Below are 16,778 nucleotides of genomic sequence, written 5' to 3'. Positions count from 1 at the left end.
CTCCTGTGTCGTCTTCTAAAAGATTTATGTAAAAGAAAAAAAGGCTTTTTATTTTGAAATAGCTCCAAGCTCACAGATAAGTTGATGGTATAAAAATTGTACCAAGGGCTCCAGTAAGTCCTATAACCAGATTCCCATATTGTTTACATTTTATCTTCATTTCCTTTTGCATTTTCTCTCTCCCACTATTTTTTTTTCTCTCTTTCTCTCTTTAAACATTTAAAAGTAAGGTAAATCAATCATGACCCTTTGCCCCTAAATACTTCAGTGTATGTTTCTTAAGAGCCTGGATATTCTTCTAAAGGTTTAAAATTTTGCTTTTCCCATTTAAATCCTTCAGCCATCAGGAATTAGTTTTTGAGTAAGTTACAAGGTAGAGATCCAATATAGGTTTTTATAGAGATAGTTAAGAGTTCCACACCACCTGGGAGTACTCCAAGCTACCTCTGTAATATCACTTCCAACAAATGTCAGTGTTTACACGTGTGTGGGTCTGTGTCTAGGCATTCTAGGCATGTCTTAATCTGTCCCATTGGTCTGTTTGTCTGTTCCATTAAGACAGATCACATTATCTTAATTACTATAGCATTGTAGTGAGCCTTGCTGTCTGGTTGAGGAAATCCCTCTATCTGCTTTATCTTCTTCAAGAGGTCTTGACTATAATAAGCTCTTTGTCCTCTAATATAAATTTTAGAAGTTGTCAACTTCCAAGAAAAATCGTTTAGGGATTTCAGTTGGAATTTCACGTAGTCTATAATACACTTGTATAAGACCTGACATCTTTTTTTTTTTTTTTAATTTATATAGTTTGAGATTGAGAGAGAGAGTGGGGGAGGAACAGGGAGAGAGAATTCCAAACAGGTTTCACACTGTCAGCGCAGAGCCCAATGTGGGGCTCAAACTTATGACCATGAGATCATGACCTGGGCTGAAATCAGGAGTCAGGTGCTTAACCGACTGAGCCACCTAGGTGCCCCTAAGACCTAACATCTTTGTGAAATTGTGCTTTCTGGTCTATTAAATTAGTATGTCCTTCCTTTTATGTAGATTTAAAAAAATTTTTTTAGGTTTATTTCTAAATAATCTCTACACCCAATGTGGGCTTGAACTCATAACCCTAAGATCAAGAGTCTCATGCTTTACCAACTGAGCTGGCCAGGTGCCCCAATTTATGTAAATATTTTTATGCTTTTAAATATTTAAAAGAATTCTACATTTATAGAATTATTTTTGCAGGAAAGTATCGCCTGTGTTGTTTTGGAATTATTCCTAAGTTATTGTATGTATTTCTTGATCTTGTAAACGGTATCTTTTTAAAACATTAAACTCAAATATTTGTTATTGGAATGGAGAACAATGAACTCTTACAAATTGGTATTATATCTAGTAACCATGCCAGAAGTTCTAATGTTAACATTTTGTAGACATTTTTTAGGTTTTCTATGCAGTCATATGATCTATATATACAGTAATAATTTTGTTTCTTCCTTTTTTTTTTTTAAAGATTTAAAAAAGTTTATTTATTCTGAGAGAGAGTTGGATGGGGAGGGGCAGAGAGAGAGAGAATCCTAAGCAGTTTCTATGCTTAGTGCAGAGTCTGACATGGGGCTTGATCTCATGACTATGAGATCATGACCATGAGATCACAACCTGAGTTGAAATCAAGAGTTGGGCGCTTAACTGTGAGCCAACCAAGGGCTCTTCCTCCTTTTCAATTCTTATATTTTTTAATATGTTTTTCTTGCTTATCTAGGAAGACTAAGACTTCTAGAACAAGATGGAATAGCAGTAAGAAAGTGTGTCCTTGAATTGTTCCTGATTTCAAAAAATATACTTTCAACATCTCAACATTAAATACGGTATTTATTGTCTTTTTTTTTAAATGTGGACCTTTGATCACATTAAGGAAATTCTCTTCTATTGTTACTCTGCTGCATATTGAATTTCATCAACTGCTTGTTCTGAATCTATTAGGATGATTATATCCCCTCATCCTTTTAATCTGTAATGTCAATTATATCAACAGATTTTCTGAATTTGAAGTAATCTTGCATTACTAAAATAAATCTAACTTGATTATGATGTAGTATACAACATACAGAATTCAGGCTACCAATATTTTGCTTAGGAATTTCGCTCAATTCTTATGCATGAGCCGTCCCCCCCCCCCATTTTCAAAACAGAATTATACAAATTTTGTAAGATAAGTTGAGGTAATATTTCCTCTTTTTCTGCTTTCCGAAAGAGGTTGGTAACATTGAAAATATCTGTTCCTGAATTTTGGGAGAACTTACCTGTAGAACCAAAAGCTAGGCTTGGTTTTCTTGTGGGAAGATTTTCAACTACTGATCTAATTTTGTTTGTTATTATCAAACCATTCAGATTTTCTACTTTGCTTGAGTCATTCTAGGATCTTGTCCATTTCATCTAAGTTTTCAATTTATTTTTATAAACTTATTCGTATTAGTCTTTTTTTTAATCTTCATAATCTCCACTATATTTGTGGTTTGGCCCATTTTACTGTTTATTTATACCTTCTCTCTTTTTTCTTGATCAGTTATGTGAGACAAGTATTCATTTATTAATCTTCCTAAAAATCCAACTTCTGGCATATAGATCCTCTTTATTGTTTTTATTTTTCCTATTTCATTGATTTCTTCTCCTGTCTTTCCTTTCTTTTCTTTTTTTTCCAGCCTCTTTGGGTGGATTATATTGTGTTTTTCAGGTTAACTTCTTAAATTGCATGCTTATTTCGGTAATTTTCCATTTTTTTCTTTTTTTATATAAGCCATATAATGGTTATATAAATGTAGGAAATACGTTTCCTTTTCTGTACTATTTCCCACCTCACCATCCCACTAGTCTGGAAGTGATAAACTCTATAACTAGTATTTTAGTAAGTCCCTTAGAAATTTTACTAGGACTATCTAATTACCAAGTCTAATGTTAATATTTTATCCTTTTGAACAATCCAAGGATGTTTATATGTTTTTCCTATAATCACCTCTCAATCAACTTCCCTATAATTGCCAAATAATTATGTCTTTTTTTTCTTTGCCAGTCCCCACAAATTAAAGTTACTGTCTGATAGTGAAATCATTACCCCTTTGGGTCCCAAGTTCTTTCAAGTCCTAAGACAGTCCACTGACTTGCCCTGCCTTTCATAGCCCTGAAGAGTGTGGACTTTCAGTCCAAGCCTCACTTGGAGTATACCACAACCATTGAAAACATCAGATCATGAAACGATTGCTGTTTCTGAGAACTGTTTATCTCAGACAAATTTCCCCTTGAGTGAGATGATCAAACAACGGTGACTCTCTCACCCCTTTCCTGTTTTCATACTCTGACACATACCGTGCTTTTTAATGAAACAACGCTAGGGGAATTTTCTAGCACCCATGAAAGCCTGCTTTTCAAAATGAAATTAATGAAATATTTTCCCTTTTACTGGGATGCCACTAATTTCCACTGGTTCCCTTTCTTTTCCCCGTGGCTGAAGTCTTGAATCTTTATTAGCAAATAAAGTATTTGGTATTTGATATGTGAAAACAAAGAGCCTCAGTGAACAGTGGAAACATGGGCTTTACTTGTCGGGGTGCATTCCATGTGCTTCCTGGGTAAACATTTCAGAAAAACCCTTTCAGACAACAGACTCTGACTCTGAGGCCAGCACAGCACAAAAATGGCCAAGTGAAAGCTTAAGATAAGACAGAATTATGAATATGCCCTCAAAAGAGAAAACTGTATTTCTGAACTGGTCTCTGCCGGGTCGAAGCAATTTAATTCTTTGTCCTTCTGGTCCCACTGTAAATGAAGACCCAGGTGATTTCAGACTCAAGATGGGAGCAGAGACTTGACCTCTGGCTGCCCCACTCTGAAACCCATGGCTTGACTCAAATGACCCTCTCAGTGGCTCCCCAGTATACTACATTAGGCTCTTTTGGTTTTGGTCTATCCCAGAGATGATTATATGCCCAAACCATCAAATGGGTGAGAAAAAAAGCCAGTCTGTGATGGGATGCACACTCACCTATGATACTGGAAGGTCACCACCATGACCCACTGCGGAGGCTGTGTGGCTCTCCTGCAAAAGTCCTGGGAGAGCAGGTGGTAGAACTCTGGAAGATGATTGGCTAAGTTAAGCCACAGAGTGACGGTGGTTACTTCTAACTGAGGAAAAAGAAAGACATAGAAAGTTAGTAGGTGGGCAAGGAATTTCATTTGTGAAATCTGTATTCAATGAATGACCTTTTCGGTTTTCTAAAATCCTTAAAATGAACTTTTCTAAGATAAATGACATCTTTTTGTTCAATAATGGGGAAAGTCCACACTTCCATAAGTACGCAAAAGGATTTTTTTCTCCCTCTCTGAGGATTCACTGCTTAGAACATCTCCAATTGCAACCTGGGAACATTAGTAATATTAAACTATTTTGCTTCATCACCTAGTGTTTTAAGTTTTACTTTTCACTTCTTTTTTAATAGATTTTTTAAACTTTATTTATTTTAAGAGAGAGAGAGAGAGAGAGAGAGCAGGGGAGGGGCAGAAAGAGAGGGAGGGAGAGAGAATCCCAAGCAGGCTCTGCACCGTTGGCACAGAGCCCCACGTGGGGCTTGAACTCACAAACTATGAGATCATGACCTGAGCCGAAGTCGAATGCTTAAACAACCGAGCCACCCAGGTGCCCAAAGTTTTACCTTGCACTTCTTGAATGGGACCTGATTTATCCACCCTTCTGGATGTAATGTCTGTTAGAGGTTTGGGGCATATCTTTCATAAACCTGTCCAGATTCCTCCAGTTTCCTTTTAGATCTTATCTTTTCCCAGGATCAAGGGTTATTGCATTCAACAGGTTTTTTTCTTTCCATGTATCAAACAGAAAATGCATGTTTAATTTTCCAAGATCTGCTTTTTGAGAGTATACTTCTTGGCTTTTTTGCATGAATAACCGGTTCAGAAATATTTAAGCGTTTCCTAAGAATATAAACTTTATAATTTTGCAGATGTTCACGTAGGTCCTTTATTGTAAACCACATTAATATTTGTCCGATGTCAACTATGTGCCAGGCACTGTTGTAAGTGTTTTGCATATATTAACTTATTTGATCTTCACAATAACCCCCTGGATGGGCACTGTCGTTATTTCCATTTCACATGTGGGCAGGTCCGGGCACAGAGAGTTGCAGTGACTTTCCTCCAGCCACACAGCCAATAATGCTGGGCCCATGCTTCAAAAGTAGGGGTTCTGCCTCAGCTGCTCACACTCCTTGCATTCTGCTGTGATACCTCTCTGGCCGGATGTGCTCCATATTTAACCTGTTTCCCAGGCTCATACACATGTGGAAGCTGCATTAACTTCTAAAAGCCATTAGCACGCTATGCCAAGTCCAGTAAGCTGCACACAGATATGGTATCATTCCACTTATGTGAGGTCCCTGGCGTAGTCAAAGCCATGCAGGCAGAAATTAGAAGGATGGTTCTTGCGTGGAGGGGAAGGGGGGATGGGGAGAACGGGGAGTTGTTGTTTAATGGGTATGGAGTTTCAGGTTGCAGGATGTTCTGGAGATGGATGGTGGCGATGGCTGCGTTCAACAATGCGAATATACCTAATGCCACACACACGCTCACACACTTGCACGTGTGTGAGTCTGGAAAGGTAATTTATTGTGCTTTCTGAGGCTCCCCAAGACCCTTGCAATTAGGTTCAAATTTCTTGGCTTGGCATTTGACACCTGCCCCGTGGAAGGGGGCACTCTCTCTCTCTCGAACTTCCATTAGGAGTCCAGTGGGTGACAGCCGGGACTATGCTGGTTGGCAAGGAGGCTGTGACGTGGAAGCCTGATTCTGGGATCCGTCTTTTTTTATCTACACCATTGAGGGCTTCCATCACTGTACATTCCTGAGGGCTGTCTAAGGAACAAGCCCCCGTTAGGACCTCTCCCACCTTTACTCAAGCTTTTTTTTGTCTGCCCGGTCCTCCCCAAGCTACCTGTTGAAATCTGACCTTCTTCGGAACATTTTGTGTATCTGTCCCCAGTCCCTTCACCCAGGGGAGAACCCCTCTCAACCCCAGGTGTCTATATCCCTCCCTCGTGCCGCATATCAGCCTCACATTAAAGCTACTTGGCTTACTTTCCTCGTCTTGTCTTAAACTCTGGAGACTAGGTTGGCGAAGCGTTGTATTTCCTGTGTAGTTTCAAAGAGTTTAGCCACATCCCTTGCACAAATCAGGTGCTCTAAAAACTCATATACTCTTCTAAGGTAAAAAAGTCAGTATTTTTTTGGTCAGTAAAGTCACCCACGGTTATTTAGCTCAATTTATAACATTGTGTGCTGAACTATAATCTAAGGCAGCCATTTAGGTGTTAGTGTTATCCAGTGGGGGTAAAACACTGAACCAATAACTCCTTCCTGTATTGGTTGACATGAGGAGACCTTCCATGGGCTGGTCCCAGAGGAACAGGATCCTGCGCCCAAAAGGGGTGTGCAAAGGTGGTGGGGAAGGGCCAGTTTATGGGATCATGGTTCTTGATGGGAAGCAGGAAGAGGCAACTAGTTCACAAAAATAAAAGTGAGAATGTGCTGGAAAAACGAATGCACAGAGGGAAGGGGACAGAAAGAAAGATATAAGAGTTTCAAAGACCGTTTCTTTTAATTAAAAAATTTTCTTTGATTCAGCATGCCAAACCAAAGCGTCAAAATTGGATTTCAGAGGTTTTCTGCAAAAGGATTCCCATCACACTTTCTATGTATTTGTGGAAGTATAAACTGTCTCATCTGAACGGTTCAGTGATTGTCGCTTCTGTGTCATTGTTATTAAAATGAGACTCCCATATGAATAGCGTATCAACTTCGTATAGGCTACCGTGGGTTATAAGCTCTTAAGAGGAAAATGTCTATCCAAGCGAAAAAATATTATTATTGCTACTTTATTACTTTCAAATTCAGCTGAAGCTTTGTGTTGGGGCCATTGGGACATCTTACATGCATTGCTTTGATCTCTTTATCATTTATTTCCATATCGGTGTGTGTGTGTTTTCCTGGGGAATCTCTAGTTTCTGGCTCAGGGGTTCTTTGGCAGTGCAGATGCTGGGTCAGAGAGCGGGGCTCTGGGATTTGCCATTTCAGTTCGACATGCAGACTTACCTTTGAAGGCTCAAAAACTATCCGAAGGGGGGTTGGGGAAGAAAAGAGTTCTTTTTTTTTCTTCCTACCTTCGAGTCCAATTACCTAATAAAGATTCATCATTCGTTTTGTCCGAGGAGCTCTGTGACCTAATTTTGCTCCTTGCCTCGTTTCAGATATCACAACCCATTTTTATGCATTCAGCTTTCCTAATGAAATCCACATGTCTTAAATCAATAAAGCCATTGTTCAGCTTCCTCCCCTTTTTCTCTAATGCTTTTTGCCTGGTCTGTTTTGTTTGCATACTTGTTTGTAGGAAATATGGCTCTTTATCTAGAATTCCCCCCTCTTTGGGGGGGTCTTTTTCTTATCTTTCCTTTTAATGATTACCAGTTCATTCATGTGCAGCTATTAAATGTACAGTTCTTTCTTTATTGGGCTACTCCAAAAGAAATTTTGTTTATATAGGTTTTCTTTCTCATTAATTGTTTGTTTTAGATAGGTTAAGAAATTAACAGTGAGAAACTCAATGTCTTTGTATACATGTAAGATGTATAAGACCCCTGTGTGAACTTCAGAAATTCAACTTTTATTGCCTGCCAGGGTTCTCTCTTTTCCCCAGAATCCCAAGTCTGTCCCTTTTTCCATTCAAGAGCCAAGCATTACTGAATATGTAGATCTTTTTACATTCTTGAAGCCCCCAGATCATGTCAAGACCCTCTTTTGTGGCTTTCTGCTCCCCCAAACTGTAAACCCATGGAAGTTGCTTGACGGCTACTTTGTAAGAAACATTTTATTTATCTGAAATCCAGGACATCAAAATAGAAACCTACCCACAAGCACCAGAGTTGGTACCAAATGGTATTTCCTTTTGGAGTAGCTCTCTCCAAGTCTTCTCATAAATTCTAAATATTCTCCATCCCATCGGTGACTTTCATCAGAGTCAGGCATGGGCTAGCCCAGAAGCATCTCCTGTGATTCCCCAGAAATGTTTCCTTTTTTTTTTTTTTTTTTTTTTTTAAATAGCTCCAAGTTATCATGGCAGAAACTATGGGCCGTATTAGCAAATAAGCACTTGAATGTAGAAGGTGATGATGGTGATGATGATGATGGTGATGATGGAGTACCAGGTCCCACGTAGTTAAAACATTAATATTGGGCTATTTTACTTACCAGATTATCTTTTTTTTTTTTAATTTTTTTTCATGTTTTATTTATTATTATTAAAAAAATTTTTTTTAAAACATTTTATTTGTTTTTGAGACAGGGAGAGACAGAGCATGAACAGGGGAGGGTCAGAGAGAGGGAGACACAGAATCTGAAACAGGCTCCTGGCTCCGAGCTGTCAGCACAGAGCCCGACGCGGGGCTCGAACTCATAGACCGCAAGATCATGACCTGAGCCGAAGTCGGCCGCTCAACCGACTGAGCCACCCAGGTGCCCCTCATGTTTTATTTATTTTTGAGACAGAGAAAGAGTGCAAGCAGGGGAGGGGCAGAGAGAGAGTGAGACACAGAATCCAAAACAGGCTCCAGGCTCTGAGTGGTCAGCACAGAGCCTGATGTGGGGCTTGAACTCACAGACCGCGAGATCGTGACCTGAGCCAAAGTTGGACACTCAACTGACTGAGCAACCCAGGCGCCCCTAGTAGATTATCTTGATTCAACCTTGTGAATGGAAGAGATAGAAGAAGGAATGAAGAGCACTTGGATGGTTTAGTCAGTTAAGCATCTGACTTAGGCTCAGGTCATGATCACATGGTTCGTGGGTTCAAGCCCCACGTTGGGCTCTGACCTAACACCTCTGACCTAACAGTCAGGAGCCTGCTTTGGATTCTGTGTCTCCTTCTCTCTCTCTCTGCCCCTCCCCTGCTTGTACTCTTTCTCTCTCAAAAGTAAATGAACATTTAAAAAAAAATTTTTTTTAAGAGGAGGAATGAATAAATGGTGGATCCCAATGTTCAGATCCTATTCTTTTTTCTTTCACGATCTTCCTTGGCCCTTTTGTGGGTTCCTGCTCATGTCTCTTTTCCTCATAGTAAACATCTTGCCAGAGTCATGGTAACTCTTCCCCCGCCATTTTCCTTTTCTGCAGTTTTATTTAAATTGTATCCTAAGTGTGAAAAAATGTCTCCCCCCTCCCCATCCCCCGAAAAGCTCTACTGCTATTATTCTGGACTTGATGTGAGAAGGTGAACTTAGAATGAAATCCCCACATGTAGCATCTATAGCTAGCTGGCCACTTTAAAAAACACAAAATAAACTTCAAACCCACCTACCACTGCTCTATTAACATGTTTCCTTGAGGGGAAATAGTTGAAAGGCAAAGCAATGAACACAACTGTCCTGCTTTGTCCACCCAAGAAGTGCAATCAGCATCTAGGGCACCAGTTTCCTTCAAGGAAGACAGAGAAAGGGAGAATCCTGCTCTGTCCGCTGTGGCCAAGGGTGGTTGCCAAATCCCTTTGCTGTCTTCTCCATCTGTCCCTGTAGAGTCTTCATTCTTCTGAAACATTTCCTCCCCAATGTCTAGAATTACTTCTCAGACACTTCTGTGAACTCATTTTGCACACCAATTCGAGTCCGTCGGCCATGCAAACATTTCCTGTGGGCAGACGCTCTTTGACTCATTAGAATTATTTTTCTTCTCGAGTTGGGGAGGTAAGAAGAGTAAAAAAGAGGCGGGTGGAAACTGAGCTTGGTTTCACTGGGGCTGAATGAATTTTAATTAAAAAAGGGAATACTGTATTTGGAAAGGGGGAAGAGTTCCCTGGGGTAGGGTCCCAGACATTATGCCTCTGGCTGGTGACAGGATCCTGTGGCTGCTTTGTGGACTGGGATGAGGCTGGGAAAGCTCTCACAAAGGCTCTGCTCCCCATCCCCGCCTGGGTTCAGGAGTGGTACCCAATACCAGCCGGAGGCCAAGATCCTCCCCTGCCCCCACCCCCGCCACTCCTTCTCCAGCACCCTCTTGTCTTTGCACAGGTGTTTTCTCTTGGCTCTATCACTAATTGACCCAGGGAGCACAAGGGGCTGCTCTTTGAACATTATCAATGGATTATCTTTGATCATTGTCAATGGATGCATTAAGGACTGAAGAAGTGACTGCATGTGACCAGCTGGTCATACCTTTGTGGATGTTGTGATTTACCAGTTAGTTCTGCTGTGCTGGTGTTATGCCTGAGTTATAAGTGAGTTTGAGATGCGGTAAAAGAAAGCAGACTGTGTGTCAGGTCAAGAATAGAAAAAAAAAAAAAATCATTTCGATCACCAATTCCTGTACTGTGTTGACCAAGATTTTACAACTTTGTTCTGGCTCAGCATGAGGGAGGATGGTCTGTGATGGGCATGGAGAGAGAAGTGGCAGCAAGAATTTTGGCCCTTTTGCTCTTACTCCTTCTACTACTGGGGAGAAAGTGACTGAGAGGAACAAGGACTTCTTTCCTGACTCTGAGATCTGGTCTAAACTTCGCACTCCTTGTTCTCTTTCCTGGGGCTCCTTTGGCGACAATCATGACACATCCAGTCTCCCCCCACAAGCTCAGTGGAAACGATGAGTGAAGAGAGAACCAAAGATGTGACTCAAGAAAGAGAAAAGGGACACCCATCCAGCACATTCCACGGAGTTTAATGACCGCCATGCCCAGCCCCTCTGCCTATCAGCTGGGAGACTTGGAACGACTCCAAACCTCTTGGTGGCATGGTTTCCTCATCCAGTTTTCTAGAATGGGGACAATACAGTGTCGTGAGGATTAAATGAGATAACACATACAAAGCACTTGGAATATTTTCCTGGCACATGTTAAGTTCTCCATAAGTGTCGGCTATTGTTAATAGATTATATGTGGTCTCTTTATTTTCCTCCTAAAAGTTCCACTCCCTCTCTGGTGGCTTAACCCCATGTATTGGTAATGGCTCCATTTTTGTCTTTACCCAGGGATCCTCCCCCTTGGGTATCTGAGCTTCTTTGGAAGACAGACTGTGTGGCATTTTGGGAAACAGAGGCATCCCGGAATCAGAGAATGATGAGTCCAGAAGGCGCCTTGGCAATCTTCCCAGCTTGGAATTCATAGCGTGGAGCCAGCGATGGGCAAGAGGAGGATTTTCAGTGTTCCTCAGTCATTGTATAGATTGATAGAAACTTTGATAAAACCATGAAGAAGGTAGGTGATTTTACGGTCTTCCTGTTCCCTTTGATCCTGACTTCATCACCTCCTGTTCTTTCCCAGCACCCACCTCAGTGGATAGTCCTGGGTGGACCCAGGCCTTCTTCTGGGTTCGTTACACCTTCGTTCCCTGGGGGGGAAGCATCCTGGTTGGGTTTTAGGAGATTATCCGATTCTGGAGATGTATACTGTTAGGAACGGCTGATGTATGTGACCACGTGGGCAGTGTTTACATTTTAAAAAGGAAAGCTTTTAATCAAGATTAGGGGAGCAGGAGGTACACTTTTTAGTCTGAAGGGCCTTTCATTTTCCACCAAGGTTTCAGAAAATCAGGAGTTTGTCAACGGGTACCCCATTTTGTGAAATGTCGGCCTCCAATCACTGATTCAGAACCAGCTTTCTCCCCTCAGCCCGTGCTGAGGATTCTCAAAAAGATATTCAGAGAAGAGGGTTCTATAGTGCCCTACATAGCTCTCCCTGACTGTTCGATAATTCTCACAATTGGAATGTTTTCTCTTGTATCTACGCTAACTCCCGTCTGTGCTGTTTGATCCATTCTATTTCCTCCTGTCCTGCCCTCAGTGGAAACAGAGCACAGCCGGTGACAGTTCCCCGCACACAAAGAAGGATTCTGGCCTCGGAGGGTATTTGGTTAAAAGGCAACTCAGTAGAGCAGCCACCCCCAGCACAGATCTCGCAGACCCTTGCTCGGAGGGATGGGCTCGGGTCTCATGCTGCAGAAAAAGCAGGGGCACCATCACGCACCCGTTTTATGTCACTGCCGTGTGTGTGACAAATCCCGTGTTTAACTTGGGCGAGCTTCAGAAGCTTCTCGTTGTACCGCATTCCAACTCAGAGCCTGCCACAGAAGGGCCGCATTTGAACCCTGTTCACGTTCTCCACAGCCTTGCAGATTTCCCAAACGTAACCAACAAAGTAGCCGCTGTGGAGGATGTGGAGAGTGTCACCATTGTCCAAACGTAGTATTCATCTGTTTATAAAAAGCGGAGGGTGTATGGATGGTGTTGACCCCCAAAACTATGGGGCCCAAACTCTGTGTATTCCCGTTTATGTTATTCCATCCTTCGTGGAACACAAAGCTTTGCCGGCTTGGTGAAGAAAGGGAGACGGGTTTAAGTACAGAACGGATTCAGAACTCTCACTCTAAAGTGACTGTAACGCAAGTCTGTGCCCAAACTTTCTTGCCCATACAACAAAAACATATTGCTGTATCTCTAACTCCACTACTTTGAAACAACAGTAATTCCCCAGGTTTTTTACCTTACAAGTTTATCTTTGCTGTGTTATCTACTGCTTTTCCAGTGGGATTTAGGAACGGGGTAAAATACCGAGTGTAACTCATAATGATAAAAGCTACCTTTTTTTTTTTTTTTGTAATGTTTATTGATTTCTGAGAGGGGGAGAGAGAGACAGAGCACGAGTTGGGGAGGGGCAGAGAGAGAGGGAGACACAGAATCCGAAGGAGGCTCCAGGCTCCGAGCTGTCGGTACAGAGCCCGATGCGGGGCTTGAGCTCACAAACTGCAAGATCATGACCTGAGCTGGAGTTGGACATTTAACCGACTGAGCCACCTGGGCGCCCCAAAACTAACATTTATCGGATGCATGTACCAAGTATTTGATGCATATTAACTTTTTAACCTTCTCAACGCGCTGCTCCAAAGTAGGCACTGCTGTAAATCCTCATTATGTAGATAAGGAAACTGAGCCACAAAAGAATTAGGAACTTGCCCTAGAGGTAGGATTTGAATCCAGATGGAGTGCTTCCCAAGCCCAGACCCTCAGCCACAGCACGACATGACCGTTAAGCCTAAAGCCGTGAGTTGAACATGGCCGTTTTCCTGAAGGTTCAGGTTGCATGATGGTGAGTAATTAAGCACATTATTTTTTACAATGATAAAATAGATATGAAGTCTCTTTTAAAATAATTTATTTTATTTAACAATCTAGAAAGTTCTCAGCCATCAGCAGTTCCAGTGCAATTTCAGGTGCAAATGGGAATTCAGGAATCTCTGTGAAGCTGTTAGTGTAGCGAACCTTGTAGGTAAAATACGTGCATACTTTTGATAGCACATGTGAAGGAATCTCTCTAAAATTGACTTCATTAGGGGGAGCCTAGGTGGCTCAGTTGGTTAAGCGTCTGACTTTGGCTCAGGTCATGGTCTCACGGTTCGCGGGTTGAAGCCCCGCAGCAGGCTCTGTGCCGACAGCTCGGAGCCTGGAGCCTGCTTTGGATTCTGTGTCTCCCTCTCTCTCTGCCCCCTCCACCACTCGCGCTCTGTCTCTCTCTCAAAAATAAACAAGCATTAAAAAAATAATGAAAAAAAAAATGGACTTCATTAGTTTCGTTCTCAGCAAAGTGACCAGGGCCACTCGACATGGTTTTTATTGTTCCGGATGTTAGTGCATGTTCTCTTTTGACAACAAATTCATGACCATCCGAAGATATTGATATGACATCCATGGCAGGATCTTCACAGCCACCATAGGTTTTCTCTTCTCCATCCATCATGTTCTTATGAAATCCTACTTTACTTCTGCAGGAACTTAGTTTCCTGGAAAGGCGGGAACGCAGCCTATAGCCAGCTTCCGTCAAAAGAGATATGAAGCCTTATGCAGACACACAACCTCAAAGAAATTTTTAGTGTGTAGTGAATTGTCTCAGGCTGCACCCTGGGTGTGAGGGTATGTGCTTCCTCTCCTCCATGTCTGGGGCACACGTTCAGTGGAAAATTTAAGAGGTACTATGGTGTGCCTTATCTGTTCCTGGATTCGGTTGTCCTGCACTGAAGCCATAGGTCAGAGGTCAGAGGCTGATAGTAGAATTTCTAGCCATTTTTCTTGGAGTGTTGCTCTGTCACCTTCCCTCTTCGCAATGTCAAGGATAGGTCCTGCTGATGTCTTCACCTGCGGGGCAAGAAAGGAGCCTTTCCTTAGACACTGAGACCAACATCCCAGAGGTAGAGACTGTGTCTTTTCAGATCTCGAAATGTGTCCATGCCATACTTCCCTCCTTTCTGGGAATCAGGAGCACAGAGAAAGCAGGATCCTATCAGCTCCTCCTTCGTGGCACGTTTATAAGGACAAGACGACACGCAGCTGGAAGGATCTCTTCTGGATGGACTTTGAGTGGCACTGAGAGCTCTCCTCCATCCCCCACGGAAGGATCCGCCGAGCAACAAGGTTACAAGTTCACTCTACTGATATCTTTGTTTTAGTCCCTTTCTCTCCATATTGGATGATTACAAACTAAACTCTAAGAAACACTGGGTTCATAAAATGCACCAGGATGACAAGTAGCATGCCAAACCAGAGTCTATCCGGGGAATTTTCTCCTGGTACTGTTGGCATGACCTTTTTCTCTCTTTGTTCTTTCTTTCGTTCTTTGTTTTTGTTTGGTCGTGTTTGAAATTACACTTTTTGAAATAACTGCAGATTCGCAGGCTGTTGTAAGAAACAACACAGAGAGATCTCATGTACCCCTCACCAGTTTCCCCCCACGGTACCATGCTACAAAACTAGGACAGCATCCCAACCAAGATATTGACAGTGGCACAGTCAAGTTACAGAACCTTTCCGACAGCACAAGATCCCACTCGTGGTGAAATTTTATGGCCAAATCCACTTCCCTCCCTGCTGACCAATGCCAACCGTGAATCCGTTCTCCATAGTTTTCTCCTTTCAATCATGTTACCTATGGAGTTACGTATAGGATTGAATTCTGTCACACAGCATGATTCTCTAGAGATTCAACCAGGTTGTTATGTGCATCAGTAGTTCCTTTCCTTTTATTGCTCGAGTATCCCACGGTACGAGTGCAGCACAGTTTGTTCAACTAGTCACCCACTGAAAAGCCATCTTTTTTTTTCCAGCTTGGGGCTATTATGAACAAAGCTGCTATAAACATTTGTGCCAGGTTTTTGTGTGAACGTGTTTCATTTCTCTGGGATAAATGCCCAGGAGCACAATTGCTGAGTCATGTGGTGGTTGCAGGTTTGTTCTTTTTAAGAAGCTGCCAAAGCGTTTTCCAAAGTGGCTGTACCATTTCGCTCTCCCACCAGCAACGCGTGAGTAGTACAGTTTCGCTGCGTCCTTGCTATCCTGATCAGTGAGTTGTGATGCCTCATCGTGGTTTGAATTTGCATTTCCCCAATGGCAGAAGATGCTGAACATCTTTTCATACGCTTATTTGTCATCTGTATATCTCTTCTGTGAAATATCGCTTCCTGGTCTCTTTGCCCATTTTCTTTCTCTTTTTAAAAAAAACATTTTTTTTTAATGTTCATTTATTTTTGAGACAGAGAGAGACATAGCATGAATGGGGGAGGGTCAGAGAGAGAGGCAGACACAGAATCTGAAGCAGGCTCCAGGCTCCGAGCTGTCAGCACAGAGCCCGACGCGGGGCTCGAATTAACGAACTGTGAGATCATGACCTGAGCCGAAGTCGGACGCTTAACCGACTGAGCCCCCCCGGGCGCCCCTCTTCGCCCGTTTTCTAACGAGTTTTTTTGTTTGTTTTTTTGTTTTTTTTTTACCATTGAATGTTGAGGCTATATGTTTGAGAGAGTAGTCCCTTGTTGGATGTGTGGTTTTCAAATATTTTCTCACCATCTTTAGCTTGTCTTTTCATTCTCTTAACGTGGTTGCCGGTGGTGCAAAAGTTCTAAATTTTAAAGAAATCCAATTTATCTGTGTTTCTTTTGTGAACTGTGTTTCTGGTGTTAAGTCTAAAAAGTCTTTGCTTAGCGCTTAATCTCAAAGATCTCCCTCTATTTCTCCCCCCAACATTTGATATTTTTACATTTAAGTCTCTGGTCCATTTTGAGTTTATTTTTGTAGCAGGTGTGAGACAGAGGCTTGGGTTCATTTCTTGTGTCTGGACGTCCAATTACTCTATTGCCACTTGTTGGAAAGGCTACCCTGACTACACTCTAAGTAATAGTAGTCGCAGCACTATCCAAAGTCACTTGGGCATATTTGTGTGTCTTTTTCTGGGTTCCCTGTTCTAGTCATGGCTTACTGTGCCTATTCCTCTCTCAGTGCCTCACAGTTTTGGTTACTGATTGTATAATATTACTTATGACATAACAAGTCTTGAAATCCACATTGTTCTTCTTATTTCACTTTTTTATAAAAAAGCTGTTCTACCTCTTTACCTTTCCGTATGCATTTGGGGATACTCTTTACATGTGCAAAAAGTCTCTCTAGGATTTTGATAGAAATGTCATGAAACCTGTATCTAAATTTGGGCAGAATTGATATCTTTACTCTGTTGAGTCATCCAATCCATGAGCAATGTATGTTTATTTACTGAGATCCTGTTTGATTTCATTCATCAGCACGGTGTAGTTTCCAGTATATAGATCTTAGGCCTGGTTTGCTAGATTTACACCTAAGTATTTCATTTTTTGTTTGTTTGTTTAGAATTATAAGTGGTATAGTATTTTTAATTTCAATGTCCACGTGTT

At 41.8% G+C, this 16,778-nt stretch overlaps 1 protein-coding gene across 1 annotated transcript; it reads right to left on the bottom strand.

The window, feature by feature from the left end:
* Nucleotides 1–13,248: 13,248 nt before the first annotated feature.
* Nucleotides 13,249–13,822, bottom strand: LOC131513531 (elongin-C-like). Its single transcript, XM_058732635.1, has 2 exons — nt 13,646–13,822; nt 13,249–13,425 (listed from the first exon to the last, which is right to left on the bottom strand). Exons 1-2 carry the CDS (start codon nt 13,820–13,822, stop codon nt 13,249–13,251), a joined length of 354 nt encoding a protein of 117 aa, XP_058588618.1.
* Between the last annotated feature and the right edge of the window lie 2,956 nt (nt 13,823–16,778).

This window comes from Neofelis nebulosa, chromosome 6 (genome assembly GCF_028018385.1).
Source record: "Neofelis nebulosa isolate mNeoNeb1 chromosome 6, mNeoNeb1.pri, whole genome shotgun sequence".
NCBI lineage: Eukaryota > Metazoa > Chordata > Mammalia > Carnivora > Felidae > Neofelis > Neofelis nebulosa.
The sequence above is the reverse complement of the archived record's forward strand: the minus strand, read 5'-3'. Positions and strand labels throughout refer to the sequence as shown.